This window comes from Leopardus geoffroyi, chromosome C1 (assembly GCF_018350155.1).
Source record: "Leopardus geoffroyi isolate Oge1 chromosome C1, O.geoffroyi_Oge1_pat1.0, whole genome shotgun sequence".
In the NCBI taxonomy this organism is placed as follows: domain Eukaryota; kingdom Metazoa; phylum Chordata; class Mammalia; order Carnivora; family Felidae; genus Leopardus; species Leopardus geoffroyi.
Genome location: NC_059328.1, coordinates 91,862,187 through 91,889,824, shown reverse-complemented (window position 1 = coordinate 91,889,824; position 27,638 = coordinate 91,862,187). Strand labels below are relative to the sequence as shown.

At 37.5% G+C, this 27,638-nt stretch overlaps 1 protein-coding gene across 1 annotated transcript in view; it reads left to right on the top strand.

Moving 5' to 3' along the window:
* VAV3 (vav guanine nucleotide exchange factor 3) overlaps positions 1–27,638 on the top strand; it is a 353,758-nt gene that overhangs the window by 215,540 nt on the left and 110,580 nt on the right. Inside the window, exons 16-18 of the mRNA XM_045478481.1 lie at positions 13,388–13,489; positions 13,796–13,896; positions 25,573–25,598. Coding sequence (XP_045334437.1) covers positions 13,388–13,489; positions 13,796–13,896; positions 25,573–25,598 — 229 coding nt within the window. The remainder of the gene's footprint in view (positions 1–13,387; positions 13,490–13,795; positions 13,897–25,572; positions 25,599–27,638) is intronic.

Genomic DNA, 27,638 nt, shown 5'->3' with positions numbered 1-27,638 from the left:
TTGCTCCCAAAGCTGTTCTGTGACTGCTTTCACATAATTCTCCAAGTGCTGTGCAAGTTCTTCCCTCCTGCACAAGTTGTCCATGTGAGTCTTTATGGCAAGTGAGTGAGTATGGCATGCATGAGTCTTTATGGCAAGCTGGTAGAGGACAGGCATCTTCATGATGCAGAAGTTCCACGGGGCCTAGAATAGACCAAACCACCTTAAAAACCTTTATCAGTCATCTGTTTTGTCACGGTAGTGTTAATAATGAATATGCCTTTCCCTCTAATAAGTATATTTAATGTTTTAAAGTACTTTTGTGGAGTGTAGGTTTTGGTTTTGATAAAAGATCCTAGCTTCAATTCATGCCAAATTTATACTGAAATCCTGCTCAATTTACACTTGTGTGTGGAGTTTAGTATAAAACATAGACTTGAAATGCAAAGTTAAAATGATTAAAAAAGGTGTTTTCATCTATAATCATCACAGAATTTGAAAAGGAAATCCCTATGAGGCTTGTCAGATTATCTTTCAGATTTCCTTCTATTGTTCCCCAGTATTGCTTTGGAGCAATAGCATCTCCATTTCCGTATGCTTATAAAACACATTCATTCACCAGCAAACTTCATATTATCAGCCACAATTTAGAATGTGCTACAAGAACTTAAATTCACCATGCCAACTCAGTACTCCTAATTCATTTTATCTTCAGTGTTTGAATTTAGGGTACAGATTTATTGGACCAGAGAATGAGAAAATCCAAATTCCCTAAAACCTATCCCTTACATAGAATACCTAATACAGTGGGACATGTCTTGGTGTTTAATCCTGAAAATTGAGAGTCTCTCTGCCTGTAGGCCCCTCTCTCTTTCCCTTTCTCACTCACTCAGTATCAAGAGTATAAACAGTATATTTTAATGGAAGAATTAAAGCAAGATAATCCAGATTAACTGGAGAGCTGTGACTGTTTGGGTGGATAAATTCACTGTTCTATTCCCAGCTCTAGAAAGTGACTAGCATATAATACGCACTCAATTAATGTGTTGAATGTATGACTAAATAAATAAATTTTAATATGCTTATTAAATGTCTACTACAAGAAAATCTTTATTTCCATTGATTCAGGATATGTGTGGGTAGGTCATGATTTTCTTCTGCGTTTATGAGCCCTTTGGGTTTTCCACTACATAGTTGTCATTTAAGCCAACGATAACAGTAAGAATAGATGTACCATCCAGCATTTGTATAATGCTTTTCATTTAATAAATAAAAGTTAATATGATATGTATATATATGTTTTATTTTCAGGACAAATCTGAATGATAGAATAGGTACCAACAATTGGTGATCCTCCTTCCTTCTCCCACATGGCCTTCTATAGCAAGGATGACAGATATAATTCTTTGATTAGCAAAGAGACTAAAAATAGAAAGATGTTATATGCCAAAAGCCACACATCAAGTTTGCAACAAAGACCCAAATTACTTGTAGTCTGACATTTTTTCTACTTTGAACGTAATATAGATTTAACTGACTTTACATTTCGTTCAATATTTTCCTTGAGATGTCACAAATTCAGTGATGGATGTATATTTAAAATTACTATAAAGTCAACATGGAATGAAATAAAAAAGTGCACTATATAATAGATAAGACTATTGGTATTTGAAACTATTCATTTCCCTAGATAAAAGACTGTACGTGATTTGGAATATAAAGAATAAGATTTGGATGTGATTTATAAATTTCTCTTTTGTGAAACCTTAGGAATAGGTGAAGGTGTCCCTTCTGAACTCTATTTTTTTAACTTGGTTTTTGGAGAACCTGTTTGTTTTTTATTTTATTGCCCTTTCCAATAGCTAGCAGTGTAATTAGTATGCTGTGGTGTTGAGTGAACAAATTATGAAAAAACTAGTAAGGATTTAGTATTGTTTACCGAAAGATTGTGTGAATAAGTTTATTTGTACTTATCTATTAGCTTTTTGGTGGATTTACTTTCACAATATATGATAGTTGACAATATAGGATATTCTGAAAATTTTCATGGTAACAAAAGAAAGGAAAACCCATAATTTAATGAAATTCTTAAAATGGTATCTTATAGGAAAGCCTACATTGAGGTAATAAAATGATCATATTTTGATATTTTGCCAAGACTTCTAAGTATGCCTTTTTAGAACTGGAGAATTCAGAATCACTTGAGACATTACAAAAACAACGTGGATATGCTGTTCTCATGTTCTTAATATTCTTTAGTTGGTAAATCTCAAAGTATACCAAAACCTAAATTAGATCCATTTTCCAGCTAGCTTGGTGATCTGTCCTGCATCATGGGGACTAAGTGGGGAATGGGGTCTCTATTTGATACAACTTTAGGTCTCTTTTGAGCTGTGGGATTTGTGCATTTTCTGATCTATCTTCAGTCCTCATTGGAGAAATGAGTTGCATAAGCTAGTATCAGTTAAGATAGTAACAGCCTTGTATTTGTTATGGAAATTTCTTCGAAATTATAAGGACTGGTACCTCTAGATCTAGTATTTCAAGTTTTGGCACAAATGCTTGCCTTCTCTATAGATAATTTTCATATGTTTGGAATTAGTAATTGTTATATTGGAAATATATTTGACTAGCCAAAGCTTGATATCTGACTTCAGGCGAGATGAGGACTGTTTTAAGTGATGGTATGTGATGGAATACGTTCTGAAAGATGCCCCCCATAGAATTGCTTTTGCTGAGCTGTACTTTAGAATGATGACCTGGGCTCATAGGAAGAAGAGGTGGAAGTGGCAGGTGCACACTTGTGTATATAAGGATGTTGTTGAAGACATTGGCTACATACCACACTTCTATGAAAAACCCTTCTATGAAAACCTATCAGTGCGATTTTTCTTTCACTGTAGTGCCAGGAAAATATGTGTACTTATCTTAGAAGCTATCCTATTTTCCTCTTTGCTTTGGTTTCTGGGAAGTTTGGCACTAAATTTGTAACCTGTATTTAACAATAGGTTGTATCTTGGAATATATTTTATACACTAACTTCATTTTGCACTTATATCTTTAATCTTCTTTTGTCCTCCATTAAACTTTAATGCATTTGTTAAATGCCTGTTTATGCTAGGTGCCATGTATGATGCTGGGGATACAGTGATTAAATCAATTTGATGGAGCCCCGGCCTCATGGAGCTTATATTATTTGGGGGAAGAGAAACATTAATAAAATAATCATTCAATAAATGTAAAAATTGATATTGTAAACAAGTACAGTGAAGGAACATTATGTGATGCTATGAGACTCTAAAATGGTCCTAATTTCTCTTTTTTTCTGTGTTATACCCTCTATAGTAACAGAAATATACATATGTACATATGTATTGTTTACAGTATACCTTTATACTTGTATTTTCTTGTAAAACCTCTTCTTGAATACAGTTAAATGGCTGATTATTCTTCCATTATGTGGAGGTACCACAATATATTTGCCCAATACCTCATCATTGGATATTTAGTTTATTTACAGGTATTCACTATTATAAACAAAATGTTTTAATTTTTACTGTTTTGCAAACCAGGGTTTTCTAGTGGGTGATGTATTAGCAAGAAAAAAAATACATCTCACCCTCCTCCCCCCACCCCCACACTCAAGAAATTTGGATAGAATCCTGTTTAATTAGTCAGGGATAGAAGATGTGACTGATAGCAAATAGAGCAGGAACAAATGCGACTCAGCTAGCTTTTCCTGGGCCTACAACTGCCAGTCACTGTGTCTGCAGGAGTTCATGGGGCAACATCTTGCCTCTTCCAGAAAATTCAATTCCTGCTGTAGTGCTATGCTTTTATACTTGGGGCTAGCCTGCCATTTTGAAGCCCTAACAGTATGTATACTTCCATTTAAGGAAATATTTACAGATGATGAGCTCTGTTGGTTCATAGGCTGAAAGTAGCCTCACAAAAATCATATCCCTAAGGAGGGGAGGGGGCGGTGTGGCAAGAAGGGAAGAGCAAAGCAATTAGTGTCCAGGAATGACTGTTCTAAACAGTGTGCTTCTGTAGCCTTCCCATGTTCCAGAGCACCCATAGCTCTACATTTACATTTTCATAAAGAAAAACTGAAGCCTGAACAGGCTTCTCAATCAGTTGTTTTTCTTTATGAATTTCCTGGTTGTATCCTTTGCCAAGTTTTCGATGGGTCAAATTTATCATTATAGTATCATTGATTTGTAATGGCTCCTTTTACACCAAGAATATGTTCACATATGTTGCAAACAATTCTGTTTGTCTTTGCTTTTTAATTGCCTTGTGATATTTTTAGCATAGTGATTAAGAGCAGAGGCTTTGCGACACATCTTTGCCTCAGATCCTGTTCAGTGACATATTATCTGTGTACTTTAGTCAACTTGCTTGTACATATTGTTGTGGTTATTTCTGTTGTTCTTTTCATTTCAAAAAAGGGTAGATGTAAAGAATAAATTGAATAATGCATGTTCACTGTAGAAACTTTGGAAAACACAGATAACTTTTAAAAAAATCATGCATAATGCCTTTACCTCTTTTTCTCATTTTCACATAGGTATGTTAGCAAGTAGTTAAGTGTTATGTAAATCACAGTTATGGATACTGTTTAGTAATAAGTTATTTTCCTACAGTACATTGCAAATACTTTTCTTGGCTAATATGTATGTTCACGTTTTCATTTCTGATTGTTTTACGGTATTCGGTTGCATAGATGTGCTATAATTTCCCTGTTTCCTTATTTTTTAATTAAATCAATTCCATTTTTAATTATTAAAAATGTTATAATGAATGCTCCATGATTATGTCTAATAAATAGAAATTTATGCCAAAGGGTTAGTAAATCTTTAAGGTTAACCTTTGGATATTCTGTAGCTTCATCTGCACTAAGTATTATGTGTTTTCTTTTATCTTTGTCTTTTTTTGCCAGTTTGATACGTGAAATGGTATCTTATTTAAATCTGCATTTTGTTTGGTTACTAGTAGCTCAAACATGTTTTATGTATTTGATTGTTTTGTTTCTTTTTTAATAAACTGCCCTGTTAATTTTTTTGCTAATTTTTCAATTAGGGTGTTCATTTTTCTTTAAAAAAATTTTTTTAAGTGTTTATTTTGATAGAGCGTGAACAGAGGAGGGGCAGAGAGAGAGGGAGACACAGACTCTGCAGCAGGCTCCAGGTTCTCAGCTGTCAGCATGGAGCCCGAGGCAGCGCTCAAACCCACAAACTGCAAGATCCTGACCTGAGCCAAAGTCGGATGCTTAACCGACAGAGCCACCCAGGCGCCCCATTCATTTTTTTTTTCTCATACGTTTTCAAGAACACTTATATATTGCAAGGACATTAATCCTTTATTATACATATTAGAGATACTTTCCTACTTTGTTTTTTTAATTGTTTTTGATTCAAGGAAAATTCTGGTTTTTAAAAATAAATACAGCCTTTTTTTTTACATTTAAAGATTACGTAGTCATCAATATTTTTTCAGTTGCTTTTGTGTTTTTGTTTTCTTAAAAAGAATTTCAAGTTTCCGCCTAAAATTTACATCCAAATGTAGAAATAAGCTGTATGACGGCAGCAATGTTGTCCATCTAATTCCTTATTGCTGGCGGTGTTCGTGGCATGTCATAGGCAGGTAATACATATTTGTTAAATAAATGACATCAGTCTTTAAAATTTATATCATTATAAAATAGGTAGTAGAAATGTAATTTCCTTAATCTGTTCAAAAAGCTGGGAATGCATTTTCTAAAATATATTTATAATGTGTTTTTTTTGTCCAGCACATTATTCCTTTCACCTACTGAATTCTTGATTATCTTCAGATCTCAGTGCAAGCATTGTTTCTGTAGGAAAGCCTTCTGTGGTAATCTGTTCACAAGGTCACATTCCAAGCTGTTAAGTTTTCCTAACACTATCTTCGGCACACCTCTAGTTTCATAGTTGTTTATGGAATTATTTAGATACTTATTTTCCCCATCAATACCAAACAAGCACAAACTTGACTTGTTTCTTCTCATCACTCTACCCCACTGCCTAGCACATATTATGTATTTAATAAGTTTTTAATTTTTTTGAGTAGGCAAATAAGTGAACAAACTGTCACAAAAATCACATAGCAAGTGTGTGCACATGCTTGATCCCCACCAAGACTGTCTTCTGTATTATTGGTCTTTCTGTTTGTCTTGTTGTCAATTCCATACAAATTTAAGAACATCCCTTTATTTTTTTAATAAGGTATTTTTTTAAAGGTTCATTTATTTTGAGAGAGAGAGTGAGAGCAGGGGTGGGGCAGAGAGAGAGAGAGACAGAGAGAGGGAGAGAGAGAAACCTAAGTAGGCTCTGCACCATCAGCGCAAAGTCCAAAGTGGGGCTTGACCCTGTCAACCGAAGCATGAGATCATGACCTGAACTCAGCCATCCCTAATGACAAACCTTTATTTTATTTTATTTTATTTTATTTTATTTTATTTTATTTTATTTTATTTTATTTTATTTTATTATTTTATTATTTTATTTTATTTTATTATTTTAATTTCATTTTTTAATTTAATTTAATTTTATTATTTTATTATTTTATTTATTATTTTTTTAATGTTTACTTTTGAGAGAGAGACAGAGTGCAAGTAGGGGAGGGACAGAGAGAGAGAGAGAGAGAGAGAGAGAGAGAGAGAGAGACACAGAATCCAAAGCACACTCCAGGCTCTGAGCTGTCGGCACAGAGCCTGATGCGGGGCTCAAACTCAGAATGGCGAGATTATGACCTAGGCTGAAGTCAGAGGCTTAACCAACTGAGTCACCTAGGCGCCCCACCCTAATAACAAACCTTTAAAAAACATTTTAGTGTCTCTTAGATTACTTCCCACATACTTGCCTACAATAATTTGTCTTGGTTTTAAAATCTTCCTGATCACCCTCACACGTTTATTCTCCCAGTTGAATTTGATAATCGTTTCTCAAGTGAAAAAAGTGTGTGTGTGTGTGTGTGTGTGCGCGCGCGCGCACGCTGGTTTGGGGGAAAGGAATTGTTTTAACTTTATAAATTGAGAGATTGTGTGTTTATAATATGCAAGCTTCTTATTCAGCACTTGGGTTATGCAGCTTTTATTTGCTTGAATACTTTTATTTTCCTCAGTTAATTTTTAAATTTTATTATTATAGAGCCTGAACATTTCATGCTAGGATTTTTCTTGGATGTTTTCACGCAGCAAAGAGTTACCTCAGCAGGCTTGGGTTTGCTGTTGTTTTAAGGGTCTGCTTACCTGGCTGTCCCTTGGCTGCCACCTGAGAACTTAGGTTTTGAAATGTGCCCTGTGGTGCCAAGTGGTAAGGTTATCTGGTGTGCCAAGGGTACTGAATTTCACTGTGCTAGCCTACCTACATTCTTTTTTTTTTTTTTTTTTCACCATGTGATTTATGGTGAACATCTCCTTTCCTTCTGGGGGTTTTTAATGATTGTGGCTGATCATGATGGCAGAGTGTGTGACCAGCCTCTGAAAAAATCCTTGAACTTTGAGTCTCAAGGAATTCTGCTGTGTGAAAACACAACCCACATGTCCCTGCATTTCACTGCTAGGGAACGTTGGAAGCTTAGAGATGCATTTTTCCAGATACCACTGATGTGTCTTTTCTGCTTCTTAGTTTCATTAGTTTGCATTTCTTCTTGTGGTGTTTCCCAGTTGTCCCAACAATGTCCTCTCCAAATGATAATTCTGTGTGTGTTTTTTTTTTTTTTTACAATATCCCTCCAAATTTATTTTTGTCATATTACATTGATCAGATCTTTGAGAGCAATGTTGAATAATATAATTGACATCAGCAAACTTTGCTTAACTTCAATAGGATAGTGATAGTGTTTAAAATTAAATACGTTTTTTTATTGTCTTTAGCTTGATATGCTTTATTATGTTATAAGGAAGTATCCCTCAGCATCTAATTTATTTAGAATTTCATCAGAAGTACATGGTACATTTTATTAAATGTCTTTTTTGGCATCTGTTGAGATGATCCACGGCATTTTTTGGTTCTGCTATTCATGAGATAAATTACTGTATTTTAAAATGTTATTTAAAAAGAGGTGTGGTGTAAGTACATATCTTGAAGATAATGCTCAGTTTCCCATTTTAAATGTTAAGCTCATCCAAAAACATTCTTACAGAAACACTTGGAAAAATGTTTGACCAAAAATCTGTGTATCCAATGGCCAGTCAAGCTGACACATAAAATTAACCATGTTGGTGTCACAGATGCTGTAGTAAACCTGACCACTCCACCATTCTGTGAACACCTGATACTCATTTCTGAACTTTCAATCTTGTTTTTCCCCCAAACTTGGGTCACTTTCCCCTTTTCATCTACCAAGCACTGCTTATTCTTCTGACTTGCTCCAGTGTAGCCACTAATTGATCTCCTTTGTATTTCCTTTGTCTTTAGTTATATATTTTGGGTATTTCATGGATGTGTGTTTTTGTTTCTTTAACTCAGTGGATGGTTTTCTAGGGATAGTAAGTATGCTTTTTATTTTAGCTCTTTCCTCTTTAAGTGGTAAATATTGAATATATAGATAGTAGCCTTGATTTATTCAACAACAATATGTATTCAATGTGAGACACTGAAGTAGGCCCTGGCAATATAAACATGAGTAACACAGAAATAATTTTCTGGTAGTAGGAAACACATAATAAGTGGTTACAATACAATGAAGTACTATAGTAGAGGGCTGGAAAAGTACTTGGAACCCAGATGAAATGATCATCTTTTTTTTTTTTTTTTTTTTTTTTGAGAGAGAGAAAGAGAGAGAATGTGTGAGTGGGGGAGATGGACAGAGAGAGAGACAGAATCCTAAGCAGGCTCCATGCTCAGTGGGAAGCCTGATGTGGGCCTCGATCCCATGACCCTGGGATCGTGACCTGAGCGGAAATCAAGAATCAGATGCTCAACCGACTGAGCCACCCAGGCGCCCTGATAATCATTGTCTTTATCAGGTGGACTCAAAGAAGATTTTATCAAAGGAGTCACATTTTTATCTAGTCAAAAATGAGTAACTAGGTACATTCACAGCTGCAGGTTGAGGGAAACATTTTAGGCAGAATGAATGGAATACAAAAGTGCAGAATTATGGATGAGAAGAATATGTTTAAGAAATGTGAGAAGGTCTGTGTAACTTAGTATAAGGCTTATGAGTGGGGAAAAAGAGGCATACAAGAGGCACGCTAGAACATAAAACACTTTGTATGCCATTTGTCTCCATAGGCAATAGTAACCAGCAGAAGTCTTCAAGGAAAGGAGTGATATATTATTTTTTTAATGTTTATTTTTTGAGAGAGAGAAAGAGAGGAAGCAGGCTCTGCACTGACAACAGAGAGCTCCATGCGGGGCTCTAACTCATGAACCGTGAGATCATGACCTGAGCCAAAGTCAGATGCTTAACTGACTGAATTACCCAGGTGCTCCCATATTTTTAATTTTTGAAGGTTAATTCTGGGAATAGTATGGATCGTGGCCTTAAGTAGGAAGAGAAAGTAGGAGATGGAATAATTAAGATCATTTTAACAATTTAGTTGAGAGATATTGAGGGCTTGAATTAGGTGTGAGGAGAAAGAATGGAACCTGAATTTTTGAGTAGGTATGTTTAAGGTCAGAAACCAGAAATTGGTTATGGTTTGGGGGGAGGAGAAATTGGAGCAGAGGAGGGGTTAAAGGAAAATGAATATGTAGAAGGTATGAGGGAAAGGGAAAAACTCATTGCAACTTTGAAGATTCCAGGCTAGAAGATAGAGTGAATGTTGATGGATTAAAATCATAATTTGGTCAGAATCCGATATGTTAGGAAAGTTGTGGAGTTCAGTGTGTTGTATGTGTTGCATTTGAGATGCCTGAGGAGCCACTAGAAATGCAGATTCAGAGAATGGAGAAGAGACCCAAGCTAAGGGGAGGCACATGGTCCTCAATATAGCATGAAGCCAGGTGAGAAGAGGCGATGATCTAGGGAGAGTATGTCAAGTTAAAAGGTGGCCTGAGAGCATTGTATACCTGACCTTTGATTGACTGATTAATTGTATTAATAATGGGCCATGTATGAAGCAAAAGAAATGGGGACATTTCACTGAGAAATCTACAAGATTCTGTGCAGGTTCTCATAAGTAAACTGTCATGTATCAAAACAGGTTACTTAAATGGAGTCCGTCCTCTATGTAGAGCTGCATGACTGAACAAGTAAGCTAACCAATATTTGATCCTCAGTTCTCATCTGTAGATAACCCAACCCTGTATGGTCTTGCTGTGTTCACTCTTGCTTCACTACAAGGAATGCTCTTTATAGTAGCCACAGAGGTTTTTTTTAATTTTTATTATTTTTTTGTCAACTAAAGGTGGTATTAATCTCTGTATAAGATCTCACCTCTTTCCTTGGCCCCTGCCAACCTCTCTTACTCATCTCTTATATCTGCCCTCTTAACTCATTGGGCCCTGGTGGAAGGATCCTTCTTTTTATCTGGCCTTAGGTCCTGTGTACCTGATGAGTACTTAATCAATATGAAATGAATGAATGACCCTGCCTTCTAGGTTTCTTGTGAGAAGTAAATGTAAAAAAATTGTGTGAAGAGCCTGTTAATGTGCCTGGTTTGCAATAAATGCCACTTTGGATCATTTTTTTTCTTTTGTTATCCACCTATAGTTCTGATGTTTGTCTATATTTTTCTATTCCAGTATACCTTTCCAACTCTTCCCATCCAGCCAATTTACTGTCTTTGGTTTTTGCAGCCCAGAGTCCATGTGTCCATGTGTGTTGACATCTCTCTTCAGTTGACACTTGATATGATTTCATCCAATACCCTGGACTTTTTCATACATGTCCTCTCCTGGGCAACCCCATTTCTTATTGTACTTGAATAGTTGTATATAGATGCCTGGTCTGAAGGACACTGAGCATATAATGGCCTTCCTGCATGAAATTCTCAGAATGGAAATCCTCTGGGGACTGGTCCCAAGACTACCAAGAGATTCTTAGAACTCATAAAGCACTGTCTTGATCACATCATTATTTTGTGAATCTGGAATCAACAGTTCATAAATGGTAGCCAATACTTATTTAACACTAACTCTGGGCCAGAGTCCTATGTACTTTACATACATCACCCCACTTTGTGAATTTGGTTTTATTAGTATTTCTGTGTTACACATACTAACTCGCCTAAGGTCATGCGTTTAGTGACTTGAAAGTCAGGACTTCAGCCCAGGTGGTCTAATTTCAGATTCCTGCACTGAGCTATGCTTTTGTATTCTATAGTGCCCCAGTAACAGTTTCGGGGTCATAGAGTTAACGTCTATTCTTGAGTGTTTGATTTTAAATTTAAAATAATACGCAGTTCCGGTTTTTTTTTTTAAATTTGAATTCCAACGTTTCTTTCCTGCCATGTACCCTACCATTTCAAGTCTCATTTCACTTATGGCGACTACTGTTAACAACATTTTTAGAATTTTTTTTTTCTGTATTGTAAGACTTTTCTTCTTAACCTCTTAGTGTGATTCTCCTCTGAGCTTATGTCTTCTGAAAAGTCAGCTCTTCATGGTTAGTTGGTGAAATTAACTGATAGTTGAAAGATTGTCTATCACTTGAGTTGACCCTTAGAGAAAGATGTTGCACCTCTGTCCCAGGGAAGCTTCTAAAATTAATTAAATTCTTACTTGATTGGAACCCACTTAGTTTCCGAAGGAGACCTATGACAACTCCAGCCTGATGAATTCTTCCAGTTCCCAGGACTGAAGCTGTTACTTGACAATCCACGTATGACTGTATCACCTTGATGTTCAGAAAAAAATGAACAACAGGCCATCTTGGCTAAGGAAATGGGGTTTGATGCTCTTTCCAGTGCCAGAATCAAATGTTTTCTGAACAATGTGAAGAGATTTGTTTCTTGGCCCTTATCTTTTCTCTACTTGTCTATTCATGAAGAACTATAATTTTTAATCAGGTGCCCAAAAATACCGCTATGGAAGTGGCCATGCTTTTCAGCATGCAGCAGAACATTTTCCTAAAAAGTGAGGTCACCAGAAGCATGGAGCAGAGAAATCCCAGATGGCACTAATATTTGATTTCATTTTTAGCACGCTCATATTCAGCAGATGGATTGGAAAGCTGACCTCTCTGACACTTCTGCATCACTGCTTGCTACTCCAATTGCCTTTGCGAATGTTTTTTCATAAGGCTTCTCCTGGTACCTCGGAGATTGATGCCTGGTCTCCCGCCTGTGTTATGCTTCATTACACCAAGCCTCTGTGTGGTGGAGAGTTGCTGTATTCTATAAAAGGGGAAATCCTAGCTCATCAGTATCTCAAACTTTTCCTACACTCTCTCAAATTGCTTGTAACATCTTGGAGAGCACAGTCTTAGCTTTCCGGTGTACCTCTGATTTGTATCTGCTTTTTAACTTGTCCATTTCTAATTTTTCTGTTTTCTTCTGTGACATAAATTGTGAATAATATAAAAAAATCCTCTAGGAGTGACCAAGTTTGACTTTTTCCAACAGTCTAATTATATTAAGGTGAATATTGTTGAATTCCTGCTTGTACTGTTGTTGCTTTGGGGCAGAAAGAACAGACCTAGGCTGGGGTGTCCGACTCTGCTGTTTCCTTTATTTTAGTGTTAGCCTCAGTTTCCTTGTTTGTAAATTAGTGATGTTATGAGTGCTGAGTAGTTAGGGTTGGTGTAATGAACATCGTGTTGTTGTCACAGTGTTGGCACAGAGTCACTTTTATTATTTTTTTATGTTACCTCAGTTATGGTAGTTTGTGGTATGCTTAATGTATTTTTTGCATATGCACAAAATAGAAGTAAAATATAAAACATAATAATTTTGTTTATTTTTTATTTGGATTGCACGGGAAGTGAATTGTTGAGGAAGTTTTTAAACATCGGACTCATGTTTTGTTTCAAGAAGTTTTATAAAACTATTCACTTTTCTAGGTCATTACACCATCCGCTTACCTAGAGATGGCCTCTGTGGGAATGAGGCACCCTTTTCTCTTTCCTCCTGCCCCCTCCATCTAGTTTATATTTCAGTGACGTGGCTGGTGAATCTGTCATGCAGCATGAACATCCAGCATGTTTTTTTGTGTTTTTCCTCGCAGGATGACCCGTGTGGCCATTCTGTAAAGTTCAGTTCTGAGGAGGAGTAGTTTGCTTAAATCCTTACGTGTTGCTGCTTCGCACACAACCAGATTTTAGTGCATATTTTAATGCAAAGCCTACTTTTGGCTTAGAAAACATTGCATATTTAATAGCTTTTTTGCTTGAATCAGATCTCCACCCAACATAATGCTGATGAATCTCGGTTTTAGATGACTGCTATTTTGTTGTGAAACTTTCTCGAAGAAGTTCCTTCTTTTCCTTTTTATAGATCGAACATAAGGCCAGACTACGCAGACTCCAATTTCCATGAGTTCAAGATGCACACCTTCAGTCGGGTTACATCCTGCAAAGTCTGCCAGATGCTCCTGAGGTAGGCTTGCCCAGTCCTGTTTCTCAGTTTAAAGGAGCTGGTATAATTGCTCAGTGTCTCTGACTTTTCTAATGTACCAGCCAAAATGTTCTCAAGTGGGGAAATTGCCTTAACAGTTTCGAGTCAGTAGATCTTTCCTCAGCGTTGAACCTAGGAACTCCCTTCTAAGCCCCAGGAGGCCCCATCCCTCAGCTAAGAAGACTTCACAGAGTATCATGTTCCCTCAGTTTCTTTCTCGTGCTTGTGCTTTCCTGTAGGCAGAACTTAGCACCTTTTAACATATCACCCTCTAATTTTATCTTTCAGAGGAACATTTTATCAAGGCTATTTATGTTTTAAATGTGGCGCGAGAGCACACAAAGAATGTTTGGGAAGAGTAGACAATTGTGGCAGAGTTAATTCTGCTGGTAAGTCATGTTTATTGTTGTCATTCTGTTCTTAATTAGGACATAAACCTTGATAAACATAATTAAGGCCTAATTTACTCTTAATATGTGTTTATTGTGACATACCTGCTTTTGAAACTATCATTTATACGGACAATTAGAAAAAATTGCTTGAAATTCCTGTGACTTCTATACATACCTGGGGGGCAGAGGACTGCAAGGGAGCCTTGGCAGGTTTTGTGTCACCCATTTCATTCAGCGCAGCCCCTGAATCTCAGTACTGCTTTACAGATAAAGCCAAAGCACACAAGTGGAATAAAAAAAACAAAAAATTATTTTTCATTTCTGTCTTTAGTCCTTAAATTTCTCCCTTGTTCTCTTAAATATTCAGCTCAGAAATGCTAATGATGCCAGAAGTAAACATCATACACACTAATTCATGAATTAATGAATTGAATACATTGTCATTTTGCAGCATTCAACAAAGAGCATATATCCTTTGGATTTCATGTAAATATTTTCCCCTTGGTTTTTAAAAATAATGCTCCATGATTCTTACATGAGCCAGTTGCTAAGGCTGTTGGCAATTATGCATTCAATAGCCTTTTGCCTCTCCCTGCTCCTCTTGGGCTCTCTTCCTTCTCTTTCTTTTCTGGCCTCTTTATTCTTTCTCTTTCTTCTTCTTTCTCTTTGTCCTTTTCCCCTGAGTTTCTCTTGTGTTTTATCAATAAGACCTTTCAAAATCAGTAAAACTTTTTGAACAGAAGAAAGGGATCTTTAACAGCTTGAGTTCAAAAGGTAGCCATGTCAACCTTTGATTTTCCCAAAGGAAAAGGTGGACATTGAATTATTTTGGATAATATGAAGAAGAGTGAAACAGAGAATAATAGCTCATTTCAGAGCTGAGTTCAGAAAATGGGCAGTTGTAGAAAAGGTGTGAATTCCATTAGAGACTAAGATCACAGCACATTCTTCTCACTTTGCTCCTTCGGTGGATGGTTTTTAAGGTTCCCGTGAGCCATGAGCTCTCTGTGCTAGGCATGGGCAGCCGCGAGAAGGATCCCAAAGTTAGGTGAGCACCTGCACTGTGCCTGTCTGGTTAGGGCCCTCTGCTGGGTCCTTCCTGCACGTACCTGTTCAATCCTCAGAACAGCTCCTCCCATTTTCTGATGGGGATCAGAGTGTTCATGCAATGTGCTCAAAGTCTGCTAAGACAAAGAGACAAGATTAGTACCCACTAATTTTTCTGAAGGTCAGAAACAGTTTACAGAGTTGTAAAATATAACAGAAATGTTATATATTATTATTGTTATTCTTTAATTGACCATCTGATACAACTTATTATTTAAATTTTTGTTGTTCTGTCCTTATTTGTTCCCTCCTTTAATCTCTTTGAGGACAGTTAACATATTATGTGTGCATGGTAGGCTAATGTGTTTTTGTAAACCCCCCAGCCCTGTCTTAGGAGTTTCAGTCTGTGAGGAATATAAAATGATCTCATAGTTGGCATGGTTCTTGCATTCTACTGGAAGAGTATAGGGCAGTAGTTGAGAGTCAAGCAGAAATGGTTGAAAATCTCGCTCTGCCTTTTGTTACCTACATGAGCTTGGGAATTTTACGTAAGCATGAGATTTTGTTTATTCTTCTGTAAAATGGAAATTAGAGGATTCTCGTGAAGATCAAATGGAATAATGTTGATGTTACTAACACAGTGCTGGGCACAATAAAAGCTTAGTGTTTAATCCGTGGTGCTGTGATGAGAAGTCAGGTTTTTGTTTGTTTGTTTGTTTGTTTGTTTGTTTGTTTTGAAAGGGATGGCCTTAATCTGTATTTTTGCTGCTGTTTTTATGATGTGAAGAAAATTTGGATAGAAGACATAGCGAGCACCAAACTTTGAAGTGATATAAATAAGTGATGCTAAAGGACTTCAAATTTTCAACTTTTACTAAAAAAAAAAAAAGTCAATAGGAAATAGTTGGGAACTCCTGGTCAGGCAGATACAAGAGTGGTGCATTCCCCGTTTGTTCCTCTTCACAGTTGCAGCATCCTCTGCCCTTCACTGAGTACCTCTGGACCGGGAGACTGTGTGTGATAGCAGTAAGCCCATGAGCTCTGGAGTCTTGGTCTGGTTTGAATCCCACTCCAGAGCTTACCACCTGGGTGACTTACTTAACCTTCGTAAGTCTTTGTTTCTTCCCTCCTAAGGTGGGGATAATTACACCTAGCCTTTAAAAGCCTTTTTTGGGGGCGCCTGGGTGGCTCAGTCAGTTAAGCGTCCGACTTCGGCTCAGCTCATGATCTCGTGGTCCGTGAGTTCGAGCCCTGCATCAGGCTCTGTGTTGACAGCTCAGACCCTGGAGCCTGTTTCAGATTCTGTGTCTCCCTCTTTCTCTGACCCTCCCCTGTTCATGCTCTGTCTCTCTCTGTCTCAAAAATAAATAAACGTTAAAAAAAATAAATCTTTTTTTTAATAAATACAAAGTCCCAGGTACTGTTTTATCACTGCTGTCAACTCATTTAGACCTATACAGATCCTTTAAAGTTGGCATTGCTGCTGTTCTTACATAGGAGAAACTGAGGCATAGAGAAATAAGTATCTTGCCTTAGTTGCTTAACCAATAGAGTGAAGAAAGTCCAGGCAGTCCAGCTCCTGAGTTTGTTCTTTACCCCTGAGTTATGCTCCCAGTCATGTGAATTAGTGGTGAAGATATATGCAAATGTGATAGATGCACAGTGCCTAACCCTTGTAAACCACCAGATTAAAATCATGTGCTTGGTTTTTGTATAAGAGAGATTTTCCAATTTTTTAATTTTTTTTTTAGCAAAAACACTTCTGAATTTAGTTAAATTAGTAACTACCAAATATGTTTAGGTTTCAGTGCTTTGAAGTGCTGTGAGAAATTCAGGCGTCCCCAGGACCATGCCTGCCCTTTCCCCATGGGTTGTCTCAGAGCTGGAAGATTTAGACACCTTCAGTTCCAGGATCTCTTATTTTAAGATGAGAAAACTGAGTCATAAAAGTATGAAAGCAAGGTAACTAAGAATAAGGCTGTTCATGCCCTGCAGATTATAGATAATGGTTATTTATACCTATATCTTTGATTAAAGGTAGCATCATCCTCTAAACTCTTTTATAGAATTCATCGTACTCAAAAGCAGGAAAAAAATTTTAAGCCTCTGTCTGAATTTACTTCTTGGAGTTTTAAACATTATTCTCTTGCTCTCTTGGTTTTCTGCCTTGCATTCAAAGTTGTCCTGCATTTTCCTGTTTTATGCAACTGTGTCTTATTCTCTCTTTCTATCCTTTCCTGCTCAAGATTTCTAAGAGACTGATGGCATTGAATGCTCCTAGTCTGTTAATTAGTGGTGTGAGGTATTAAGAACCTGCCCAGGAGGCTGCCCTGTTTTGCCTCTAGATTAGCATTCGTGGGTAGCCCTATGACTAAAGGGCCATGCTTATCCTGAGTGAAGAGGAATCTGATACAGCTGTCAGCAGTCCCCCCCCCACTCCCAAAAAGACGCCCCTCTAAAAGTTGGAAGTTATGACATCCTGTTCTCGAACCCACCCCTTCCTGCACTGTAGTAGGTAGTAACTGCACATAGAGTGTGAGTTTGAGCTTGGTGAGTGTGGTAAAATGGGTAGAATTTTGAGGACATGGGCAAGCTAGAATGTATGGGTGTTTCCCAGCTAGCAGAGAATCAACATTGGCTTAGGTTTTGCACAGAGTACACTAGTTCAAAAGTATAGTTTTCGATGATGGGTATGACATTGGGGGAAATGTGGATGTAGGGGAGGAGGGCAAGAGGGAGAACAAGATGTATCAAGGGCTGGAGAGCTAGTTTACTTGGATGGGGCTTTTTCTGGAGAAGAGCATTTCAGGAGAACTTGACTTGGGGGAGTGGGATCAGCTAAATTTAAACAGCTAAATTTAAAGCAAGTCAATGGTATTGATTTACAGCAAACACAAATGCTTAGATAATCCAGGTTCCCACATAAAATTTTATCTTAGGTGATTTGAGATTGACCTCAACTTTACAGACCTTTATAACTCTATTGCTTAATGTAGTCTAACTATATTCTTAGGAGACAAAGAGAGTCTGATAGGCTCAGTATGAGTCAGGAGGCTACTTGTAGCTCAGAAAGCTGTGCCCAGTAGGAATAGTTAGATTATAAACATTGGGTAGTTGGGGTAGAAGGCAGTTCCAGAAAGTGGATCATGCCATTTTCTCTCAACGTTGGTCCAGGTGGAGAAGGGGGACTAGTTGTACAAAATGACACGGTAGCCCAGGAGTTGATGAAGGTTAGAGAATCTTCCGTTCTACTTGTAATTGTCAAATACACTGGTCATCACAATCTAGGCCTTACCTAACTTGAGTTTTCCCTATTCTTCAGTACTCTTAACCATTCCCCTTGACACTTTCCTTCATATCCTACCACATCCCCCATGCTGTCCTTTAGCTATCTGATTAATTTCCCTGGCATTAGCTATAACCTACACCCAGGCAGATAAATCACTAGTTCCACATAAGGCTTTTCTCCTGAACTTTGGATTCAAAATTTCTATCTTCTTCTCCCATCTCCTTTCCCAGGTGTCCTGCAGTGACCTCAAATTTCACATGTCTAAAACCAGCCTCGTTAGTCATTAACAGAGGCTTCCTCTGCCTACTCCTTGTGTTAGTTAAAGGTTCAGCATCCATGCACTCACCTGAACCTGGATGTGTGCCTTGATGTGCCCACCTCTCTCATCTTCATTTACTCGCCTATTGTTCTTAGCTCTCCTCCTAAGGCTCTCTAGAACCCACTGATAGGGTATTGCTATAGATTAAAAAAAAAATCTCAGTGTCATTTGTTTGGACAACTGCAAAAGTCTCCTAACTCCTTGCTGTCAGTCATACTCCTTCTATATGATTTCCAACATGATCTTCATTAAAATCAATTCTGATTGTAAGATTCTACTGCTCCCTATACTTTCCATTCCTTACAGAGTAGTGTCCAAACTTCAGTTAGACTGGAGCTGCTCGCTGATAAGAACCATACTTAAGCGATGCCCTTACCTTTGGAAAGCCATGGTAGGTGGATGAGTGAGTGGACAGACAGTGACAAGTATGAGTGACAAGTGATGAGTGGCTGACAAACAGATGGATGGTGTAATGAGTAGAAGTATAGCACTAGGGTTTCTGGGCTCTGAGGATCACTATAGTGTTGGAACCAGAAACAGGAGGCTGTGGGAGATTGGACAGGTTTTGATTCTGCCCTTGTAAAGACTGGAGCCCAACTCGATGAAGGATAAGTGAAATGAAAACCTTCTCTGAATCCCTGGCTGGTACTTTAAGAATTGAAGATAGACTTGGTAGGACCTTTGCATTCCTTTCTAGTATTTATGCAAGGAAAGGCTCATGTTCTGTGCATCAATCATCAGGCCTTTGACAGGGGAGCCTAGGTTAGGTTAATAAGTAGCGAGGAACAGAACCATATCACAGAACACCTGATGACAATAATGTCTCAATTTCTAGGGAAGTATACTCCCTGATCCAGTCAATCCCATTTTCAGAATTCTTGCTGGGGTTTTACTATTTCCTCTCCTTGAAATGCGCTCCCTTTTCTCCCAACAGTTCCAAGATCTATTCTTCCTTTACTTCCTCTACAAGCCCTTTGCCAATCATTTAACCTCACCTTAGCCACCCAACAGTAGTGTGAATTAAATTGCTCTCTAATTAGTTTGTATGTAGGTTTTATGTATTTGCTGTTAAGCAACTAAAACACTCCTAAAATACTTCAAATCCCATTGGGTTTACTACATAAACATTGATTTTTCACACATGCACTCTTGGCTGTGAGTTCCAAAGCCCTCCAAGGTAGCTCCCTTCTAAGAAATGGCTTGGGGATCCGAGGTGGTTCCATCTTGGGACTTTGCAAATTCAACACATGGCTTCCCAGTAGCTGTTCTTAAAACCTCATAAACTGAAATGAATAACACTTTTTTTTTCCTTTTAATCACACTGTATTGGTTAAAAACAGTTACATAGCCTCAACTTAATTACATGGGGAGGTAGACAATGTAGTGGAATACATGGACGGTTTGGGCACTTTTCATTTCCTCTAGTAGAGCATGTGTTCATTCCTGTAGGGAACATATTTCTCATCTTTTGTATTCATCCCTTAGTACCAAGTCCAAAGTCAGGATGCTTAACCTCAAGTTGTTATTCCCTTTTCCCCAGATAGGGATATCTCTGCTCCAATACAATCTTTAATAGTGTTGGATGTAGCTAGACACTAACCAATCAGCATGTGAAATAGCTCTTAGGCATTTCTTTTTGTAGAACTTAAGCCTTATTTGGATGTTGTCTTCCCTGAATTTAGAAACCTTTTATGTTTCTTGCTCTGTCACCCTTAAATTTACCTAGTTTTCATTCATCTTTGAAATAATTACTTGGCAAAAATGCAGTGCATTTCTGAATGAAGTAAGTCATTTATATTAATATTGAACTATGACATTATTAATTCAAGTGCATTTGAAATACTTTAAAAAGGTGTTTTTAGTTTTCTGTTTTGTATTTATAAGACAAACTGTGCAACTTAGAAACAAATTTGAAGGCTGGGTGATTAGTTTATGTCTTAACATTTGAGAATTTGCATGGATATGAAGAGCAGGCAATTTCCCTCTCTCATTTTCACTGAACTTGAGTTGATGCCTTCACATTCACCATGGCAACCTCAATGATCAACACGTACATGGCCTCTGAAGTGTGCTGCCAGAACTTTCCAACCTTAATAATGAATAGGTATGGACTCCATTACATGAGACTCTCTCAACAAGTCGCTGCAGAGCTGATGCAGTTCTAGAATGGCATTTCTTTCTCACAGCACACCACCAAGAGGGTCTCATCCAAACTGCGACCTTTTGGGAGCACTTGTGTTTTTCCCCTGCTAAACCCTTCTTACTCTGACTTTGATCAATAATAGCTTGCTTTGCAGCCTCTCAGTTTAAACAAAGAAAGTCGCACTGGAAGGCAAATATTGCTGGAGCAGAAACTTTGGTTTAATGCATCTTTTCCTTTAGTGGGAATGCAAGCCTCAGCTGCTCTAATATTTAACCAAAGCAGGTCCCCATTTGCTTCTCTGTTTAATCGTTCTTTTATCTAGGCCAGCTCCTGCTCCTGCTGCTGCTATAGCCATTCCTAATTGCAAGGAAGTTGCCTTGGTATCCTAATGGTTTAGACCTGCAGGATTGTTACCTAGAACCTCTACCCCAAAAGGCATCTGAAATGCCTTTTTTATTAATAATAGTGCAGTATTTTATCATAAGAGGTAAGCTCTTAGAGCATAGTTTTATTTCAGCCTTGTGCCACTAGGCATTTTATCAGACTGCTTTTACATGAACTGAGACTTGGTCATTGATTTCATTACCAAAAAATGACTTTGGTTCTACTTCATATGACTTAAAGCCTTTCCCATAAATTAGCCCTCTTTTTTTAATTTACCAAGAAAATTTTATTCTCATGGTTGGTTATTATTCCTTCCACTTAACTATTTGGGTGAGTTTAGTGATATACTAATGATTATTAAAGTAAACTGGAAAATATCATGTGGTCTGTTAGAGCTCTTGAAAAGACTTGAAATCAAAATCTCTTTGCAAGTATTTAAACTTTTTTCTTCCTAATATTGCTATAGATCTGAGTGGTGAACTTAACATTTGTTTAACTTCAAAATTTTATCAGTTCAACTGTCTTTTAGTTTTAATGTTTGACAAAAATAGCATGTTAGCCATGATGACAAGGCGCCTTCAAAAGCTATTCTGGTTATTACTTTTCTGTGGCCTTTTTTGAGACCAACCATCTTACTGGACATTGATTTGTTTAGTCTTAACAAATAGAACTTCAGATAAGAGAGCAAATTGTGTAATATTGTATGCTTTGAGAGCCACTTGTATTGGAAAAACAAATATAATAGGACTGAATTTTTTGTTTAAACAAATGAATTGTATTAAGTGAATCTAGAGCCTCGGTGGAAAACAATTCTTTTACACAAATATGCACAGTGAACCCTGTGCTGGCATTGAAGATGGAGTTCTGCAAAGCCTCCAAGCACCTCAGTAACACCCCTTCTCTGAATTACATTAAACCAGTCGGGACTTGATGAAAGAATGCAAGGTATAAACCCCTTGAGGGCCTGTGAGTCACCATCTAGAAAGGCTCTTGAAAGGGTAAGAACATTTTATAGTTTGATCAATAGCAGTCTGAGAATAGGCTGCGGGGTAAAGACAAGTTGAGGATTAAAAACTTTGGGAAACTTGAAGAATTGAATTACTCTCCTAAGGAAGTTCCCAGGAGAAAAAAGAGAGGACAGAAAGAAAGACTTTTTCATCAGATCTCAAGCAGCAACCTTTCTGTTTGGTCAGAATTCAGCTAAAATAGATTTGATGGTCATCAGCCCTTATTATCTTGATCTTGATGCAGAACTGTGACACACAAAGTGTTTTTTTAGGGACCCAAGTACCTGCCATAGTAGTTTTGGGTACATATCAAGAGGAGATTGAAGATGGTGTTGGAGACTTCAAAATTAAAGCAACCTTTCCATAGAATATTTCATTGAAAGAGGCCCTTATTCTATTTTTCTAGCCAGAATGAGCCTTTACTTTGAAAATGTATAAAGCAATTTTGGCAGTTGGGTCTTCCTCTCTCATCACTGTTATTTTAGTATAAGTTAACAAGCTGTTGCATTAGTATGGTTATCAGAATTTAGATTTTGTTTATAAAGGAGGCAAATAGTTCAATGCTGTGGCCACTAGGGTAAGTACAAAAGTAATAAGATAAGAATTGCTGAACTTGGGGCGCCTGGGTGGCGCAGTCGGTTGGGCGTCCGACTTCAGCCAGGTCACGATCTCGCGGTCCGTGAGTTCGAGCCCCGCGTCGGGCTCTGGGCTGATGGCTCAGAGCCTGGAGCCTGTTTCCGATTCTGTGTCTCCCTCTCTCTCTGCCCCTCCCCCGTTGATGCTCTGTCTCTCTCTGTCCCAAAAATAAACGTTGAAAAAAAAAATTTTTTTTTTTTAAATTAAAAAAAATAAATAAAAAAAAGAATTGCTGAACTTAAAACAGGTTCTAAGAGTTATTTCAAGACCTTTGGGTTTTGCACTATTCTTAGAAAATTTACAGAAACCTACTATGACACAGAAGTAAATAAAAGCTGAGACTTTTAAGAGCCACTCTGCTAGACCCAGTGTGAGAAGATCAAAGTGTGAACTTCTCCATACCAACTCTATGGAGGAAGTGGGCCTCTTTCCTGGGTGACAGGGTATAGAGGGTAGATACGGTAGCCATGAGGACAGGAAGTGGTGGCAAGGAAAAGGTAAGCCCTAAATAAGAACTCAGGTCCTTAGAGTTGGAGTTACATCCAGCACAAAGCCTCTTTTCCATTTTTCCTACTTGGATTACAATGAAGAGGCTTTGTGTAGAGGAGTTCTTAGTACATTTCATCAGAATTACGAGGAAAGCTGATGAGACATCAAAGAGAGAAAGCAGGAGCCAACAGGAAGTGCGTAAATGAAAGAGAGAGATTGGGTAAGGTGGTCAGCCCAGTCTGGATTGCTTCTGGCTTTGTACCAGTCACCTGTGTGCCTTGCTGGGACCTCTCACTCTCTTGAGTCCTGTAATAGGTGCTTACTCATGCAGGGAGCTGGCCACATTGAACTTACAGACTACATAACAAAATGTGAAGAGCCTGTCAGTGAGAGTCTTCTATTCCTAGATCTTAGTTTCTGGGTAAAGAGGTACAAGTGTCTGCATAGTTAGATGACCACCTTAGATGCCATCTTTTCCCCTTTCTGAGGAGCAACCAGATGACCCTCATGGACCATAGTGTCTCACTTACTGTCACATCGGCGATCATAGGTTTTATACAAAAATATAATACATTTAAAACATGCTGTAAAAGACCTACTCACAAGGACCTAAAAATACTTATATGCAAAAAGTCAGAAAAAAAATGGTAATTTTGAACTGAAATTAAGTTGCATATTCATTTATGAACACTGAACCCAAAAGATCTGAGGTTTTTCCGTTCTGGAGGACATCTGGAAATAGCCAGCCTTTCTCAGTCTCCTTAGATGGAAAACTTAAACTCCTCTCCCATTTGGTGCTTCTTGCAGTTTATGATTCTCAGTTCAGGCTCTTTCTCTAACGCACCAGTAGGAGAAAAAAAAAGTAGTTTAGGGCTATTCTGGAATATAAGTCTATCTGGTCAAACCAGCAAAACAGGTGTCACACCTGCTTTTAGGAACCTAAGTTCACCTAACCTGGGTTCTTAGTCTTGACACAGCATCCAGCCAAATGGTACCTATAGAGACCCTTTCCACAAACCTCTTAGGCAGTCTATCTTCTGAAACATTGCTTATTTCTAAATGAGGAAAATAAGTGAAATAGCTTTCTGTCCAGGAATACTCCTTTGTAAAGGCCAACTTCAAACCTGGCAAAGATGCCTTCATAGAAGGCAGTCATTTGTGAAAGCTGGTGGCGTGGGGCTTGAAATTGACAGGGGAGTGCACACTTAACTTTTCTATGGAAAGGTGACTTTGGTCATGAGTCTTCCATTTGCATTAATCAGAAGTACTCTTTTATAAAACAAAACAAAACAACCTTCTGTTCCATGCCCCAGGCAGCTTCCTGTGTAAAGCAATTTGTGGCAGCTAGTCAGGTGTTCAGATTGGAATTTTCCCCTTGAACTCGGGTTGTGGGACTTCTTGTATGGTCTTACTGAAACAGCTTCCAAAGCTCTCATTTAGGCCTGTCCTTTCTTTTCTGGTGTTTCCCTCAGTTTCTTCTTCTTCTCAGATCCCTCTTTAGAAGATCATTTTGGATGGGAGCAGTCAGGCATAGACTCAAAATGACAAGGTGTTTGCCATCACAGCCTGGAAAAGCAATAACGTGTGTAGGTGCTCTTGGGTATGGAGAAAGGAAGCATAAATATCCAGCAGGTGTCCACGTGCAGTGTGTTGCCTTTACTTTCAGAACAACCCTTCACCCTTCTGCCACTGTACTCACCTGCAGATCTCCGGGTCCTTTACAACTGTTAGTCATTTTCAAGAACTAAAATGTAATGAGTAGATTGTTGTTTTCTGCTTACAGACGAGGAAACTAAAGATGAAAGGGAAAAATTAGCATTGGAGTCGAATCCTGTCAGTTTTTTATTTCCATCTTTAAACTTTCCCCCCAAAAATTAAAAAAATGAGTTACAGCCACTTAATGAAAAAAAATTCATATGCAATACTGTACAGTGTTAAATTCACAGTTGTTATACTCAATGAAATACCTTTGTAACTTAGTGCGTTTAGACTTAAAACTAGGTGTGTTGAAAGGTTCCCACCTAGCTTTTTCTCATGCATGTAAATTTAGTGCAAGCCTCTGTTTCAAGGAGCTTTATGTGGTTGGATTGACATTGCTTAATCAACAATTGAAAAAGTTAAGCATAACCTAGAAGTCATTTAGAACTGTGAGTCACTTTCCTGACAAGCCAATAAGGCAAGAGAACCTGGGTTGCAAAACAATTACTAGCCCAGCCTGAGGGACCCTGGAAATATATTACAAGTATTAGTTAGGGAAACAAAGCAGCAGTGTTTTACCAAGCTGCAGAGAACAAGCTAAGGTTGCTAACTAAACAAAATAACTTTACACTGACAATGCCAATTTTTACATTTGTTTCAGAACAAGGGACGCTCAAACCACCGGAGGTAAGATTAACATTTAAAATTTTTTTATATAACTTTTGCATTTCAGGTTGTTTGTTAACTTAAGCAAGCTTGAGCTTTTAGAATGCTAAATGTGTGTCTTAAAATGGATAGAAACAGAGCTAGAGAAATCAAGTGCTTATGAATTAAATGCACAGGTTAAATCAGAGGAATTTTCAGTCACTGTCTGGAGATCTTAGGTAGAGGGAAAATGAATATTTAAGAATGTGTGTGATATGGAACATCATACTTAGGTACTTATTCAGGTAAATTTCAAATACTCTAACAACGTGTGGCCCTAATATCGGGATACTTTTCCCTAGTTTCCTGCAGAATTCCACAAAACCCTGAGGTTTGTAAAAGTTAATGCAACTATATTCATTTCTTTGGAATAAATATCTTTGATCCTACTAGCACAGAAGGAAGGTAGCCCTCACCCCAGGGAGTTGGTAGATGTGTCCCTGTCATGAAACATTGCGTGACTGCCCAACATTTTCTAGTCCTGAAAAGTTCTAACAGCGTTCATCTCAGAATGTGGTTTCATGTTTCTAGTAGTTGTCTATTTGAGCACAAACATGATTTGTATCATGTCTTATTGATCAAAAGCAAGATCTGATAGCATTTTCTTTCAGCTTAACACAGTTTAAGGTCTAATGGCTTAGAACTGTGTGATCCCTGTCACCTCTCAGAATAAAGGTATTTAAAAAAAATATGAAAGAATGAGAAATATGACAGATTCCAGACAACCGTTGCCTTGGCCTTTAACCAAAAGTAGCAGATTTCTCATCTGACCTCCCAAAAATAGTATCACGGAGAAAATTAAAATATAAAATGTATGTGATTGGTTATGTGAATCAAAAGTACAGTAATTTGAGAATTTCAGAGTAAAAGAATGACAAAAAAAATGTTCTATACAAAATTATTTTAATGTAATAATTATGTATCATTAAGGGTGGTATATTTTTTAGTAGGCTGGCATTTATATTGTGAAAATAATGAAAAGCACAGTAAGGTTAAATAAGCAATTATTTCTGCTTCTCTTTTGCATAAGCGCATAATTTGCACATATAGGGTATCAAGAATGTGCTATGGGGATGCTCATATGCACTTCTTCAGTGTTTCAGTTAAGAATTTTAGTCTAGACTCTAGATCAAGGAATATCATAAAAATCGTTTATGTAGGCTTTTCTAGGGCTAAAATTAATTAATGTGAAATTTCTTTTACTGTTTAGTTGTCAGGTCAGATTTTTCATCAGGACTATAAGGATGCTGCCAATGAAGATTTTGGAAAGTGGCCTGCTTTCTCTTATTCTCACACTTCCTTAGATTATTGAGACAGAACTCTGAACTTGAACGAAGTATTACTTTACATTTACCCTATTAGCTATATGTATTATTACTTTTTCCAAAGAAGATGATCTCACTTGATTTTATTTAAGTAATGTGAAGTGGGTGTATTTACAGAAAGTGTGCTAATAAGAAGTAGTTAATAATTTTCACATGATACTAAATAATTCTCTCCAAGCATTTTATCCTTTTAAAAAAATGACACGGAAGCCTATTATGAAATGAATTAATTTTCACGTTGACTTTTTTTTAATGCAGCATCAGTGGTTTTGCGACTTGCTTAAGTATTGAATACAATAAGTGCAATTTTTATTTAATGTGTGATTCTGCTCATCTTTATTTTGGGTGCATAATTATAGTAAGCTCTTATATTACCCAATCTATTTGGAAACCTTAACTTGGTTTAAGGAGAAATGTAGCAAAAAAACGTTAAGAAGCATCTTTCACTTTATGCTTTTCCACCAAGACTGTGTGGAGGGTGGTTTAATTCTCTGAGGCAGAGGCTTGTATGATGTTCAGGAGTCTTCCTAGTAGTAAATAATAAAACCCTTTTGTAAGCTCTGTCATCTGTAGTTTCCCCACTCTTGAAGTTCTTTCTCTCCATATACCAGTTTGTAGTCCTATTCTGTTCCCCTTTCAGTAGCTATGATTGTGACTTTGTAATTTTTAATTTTACACTTTATTCTTAAGGTAGGTC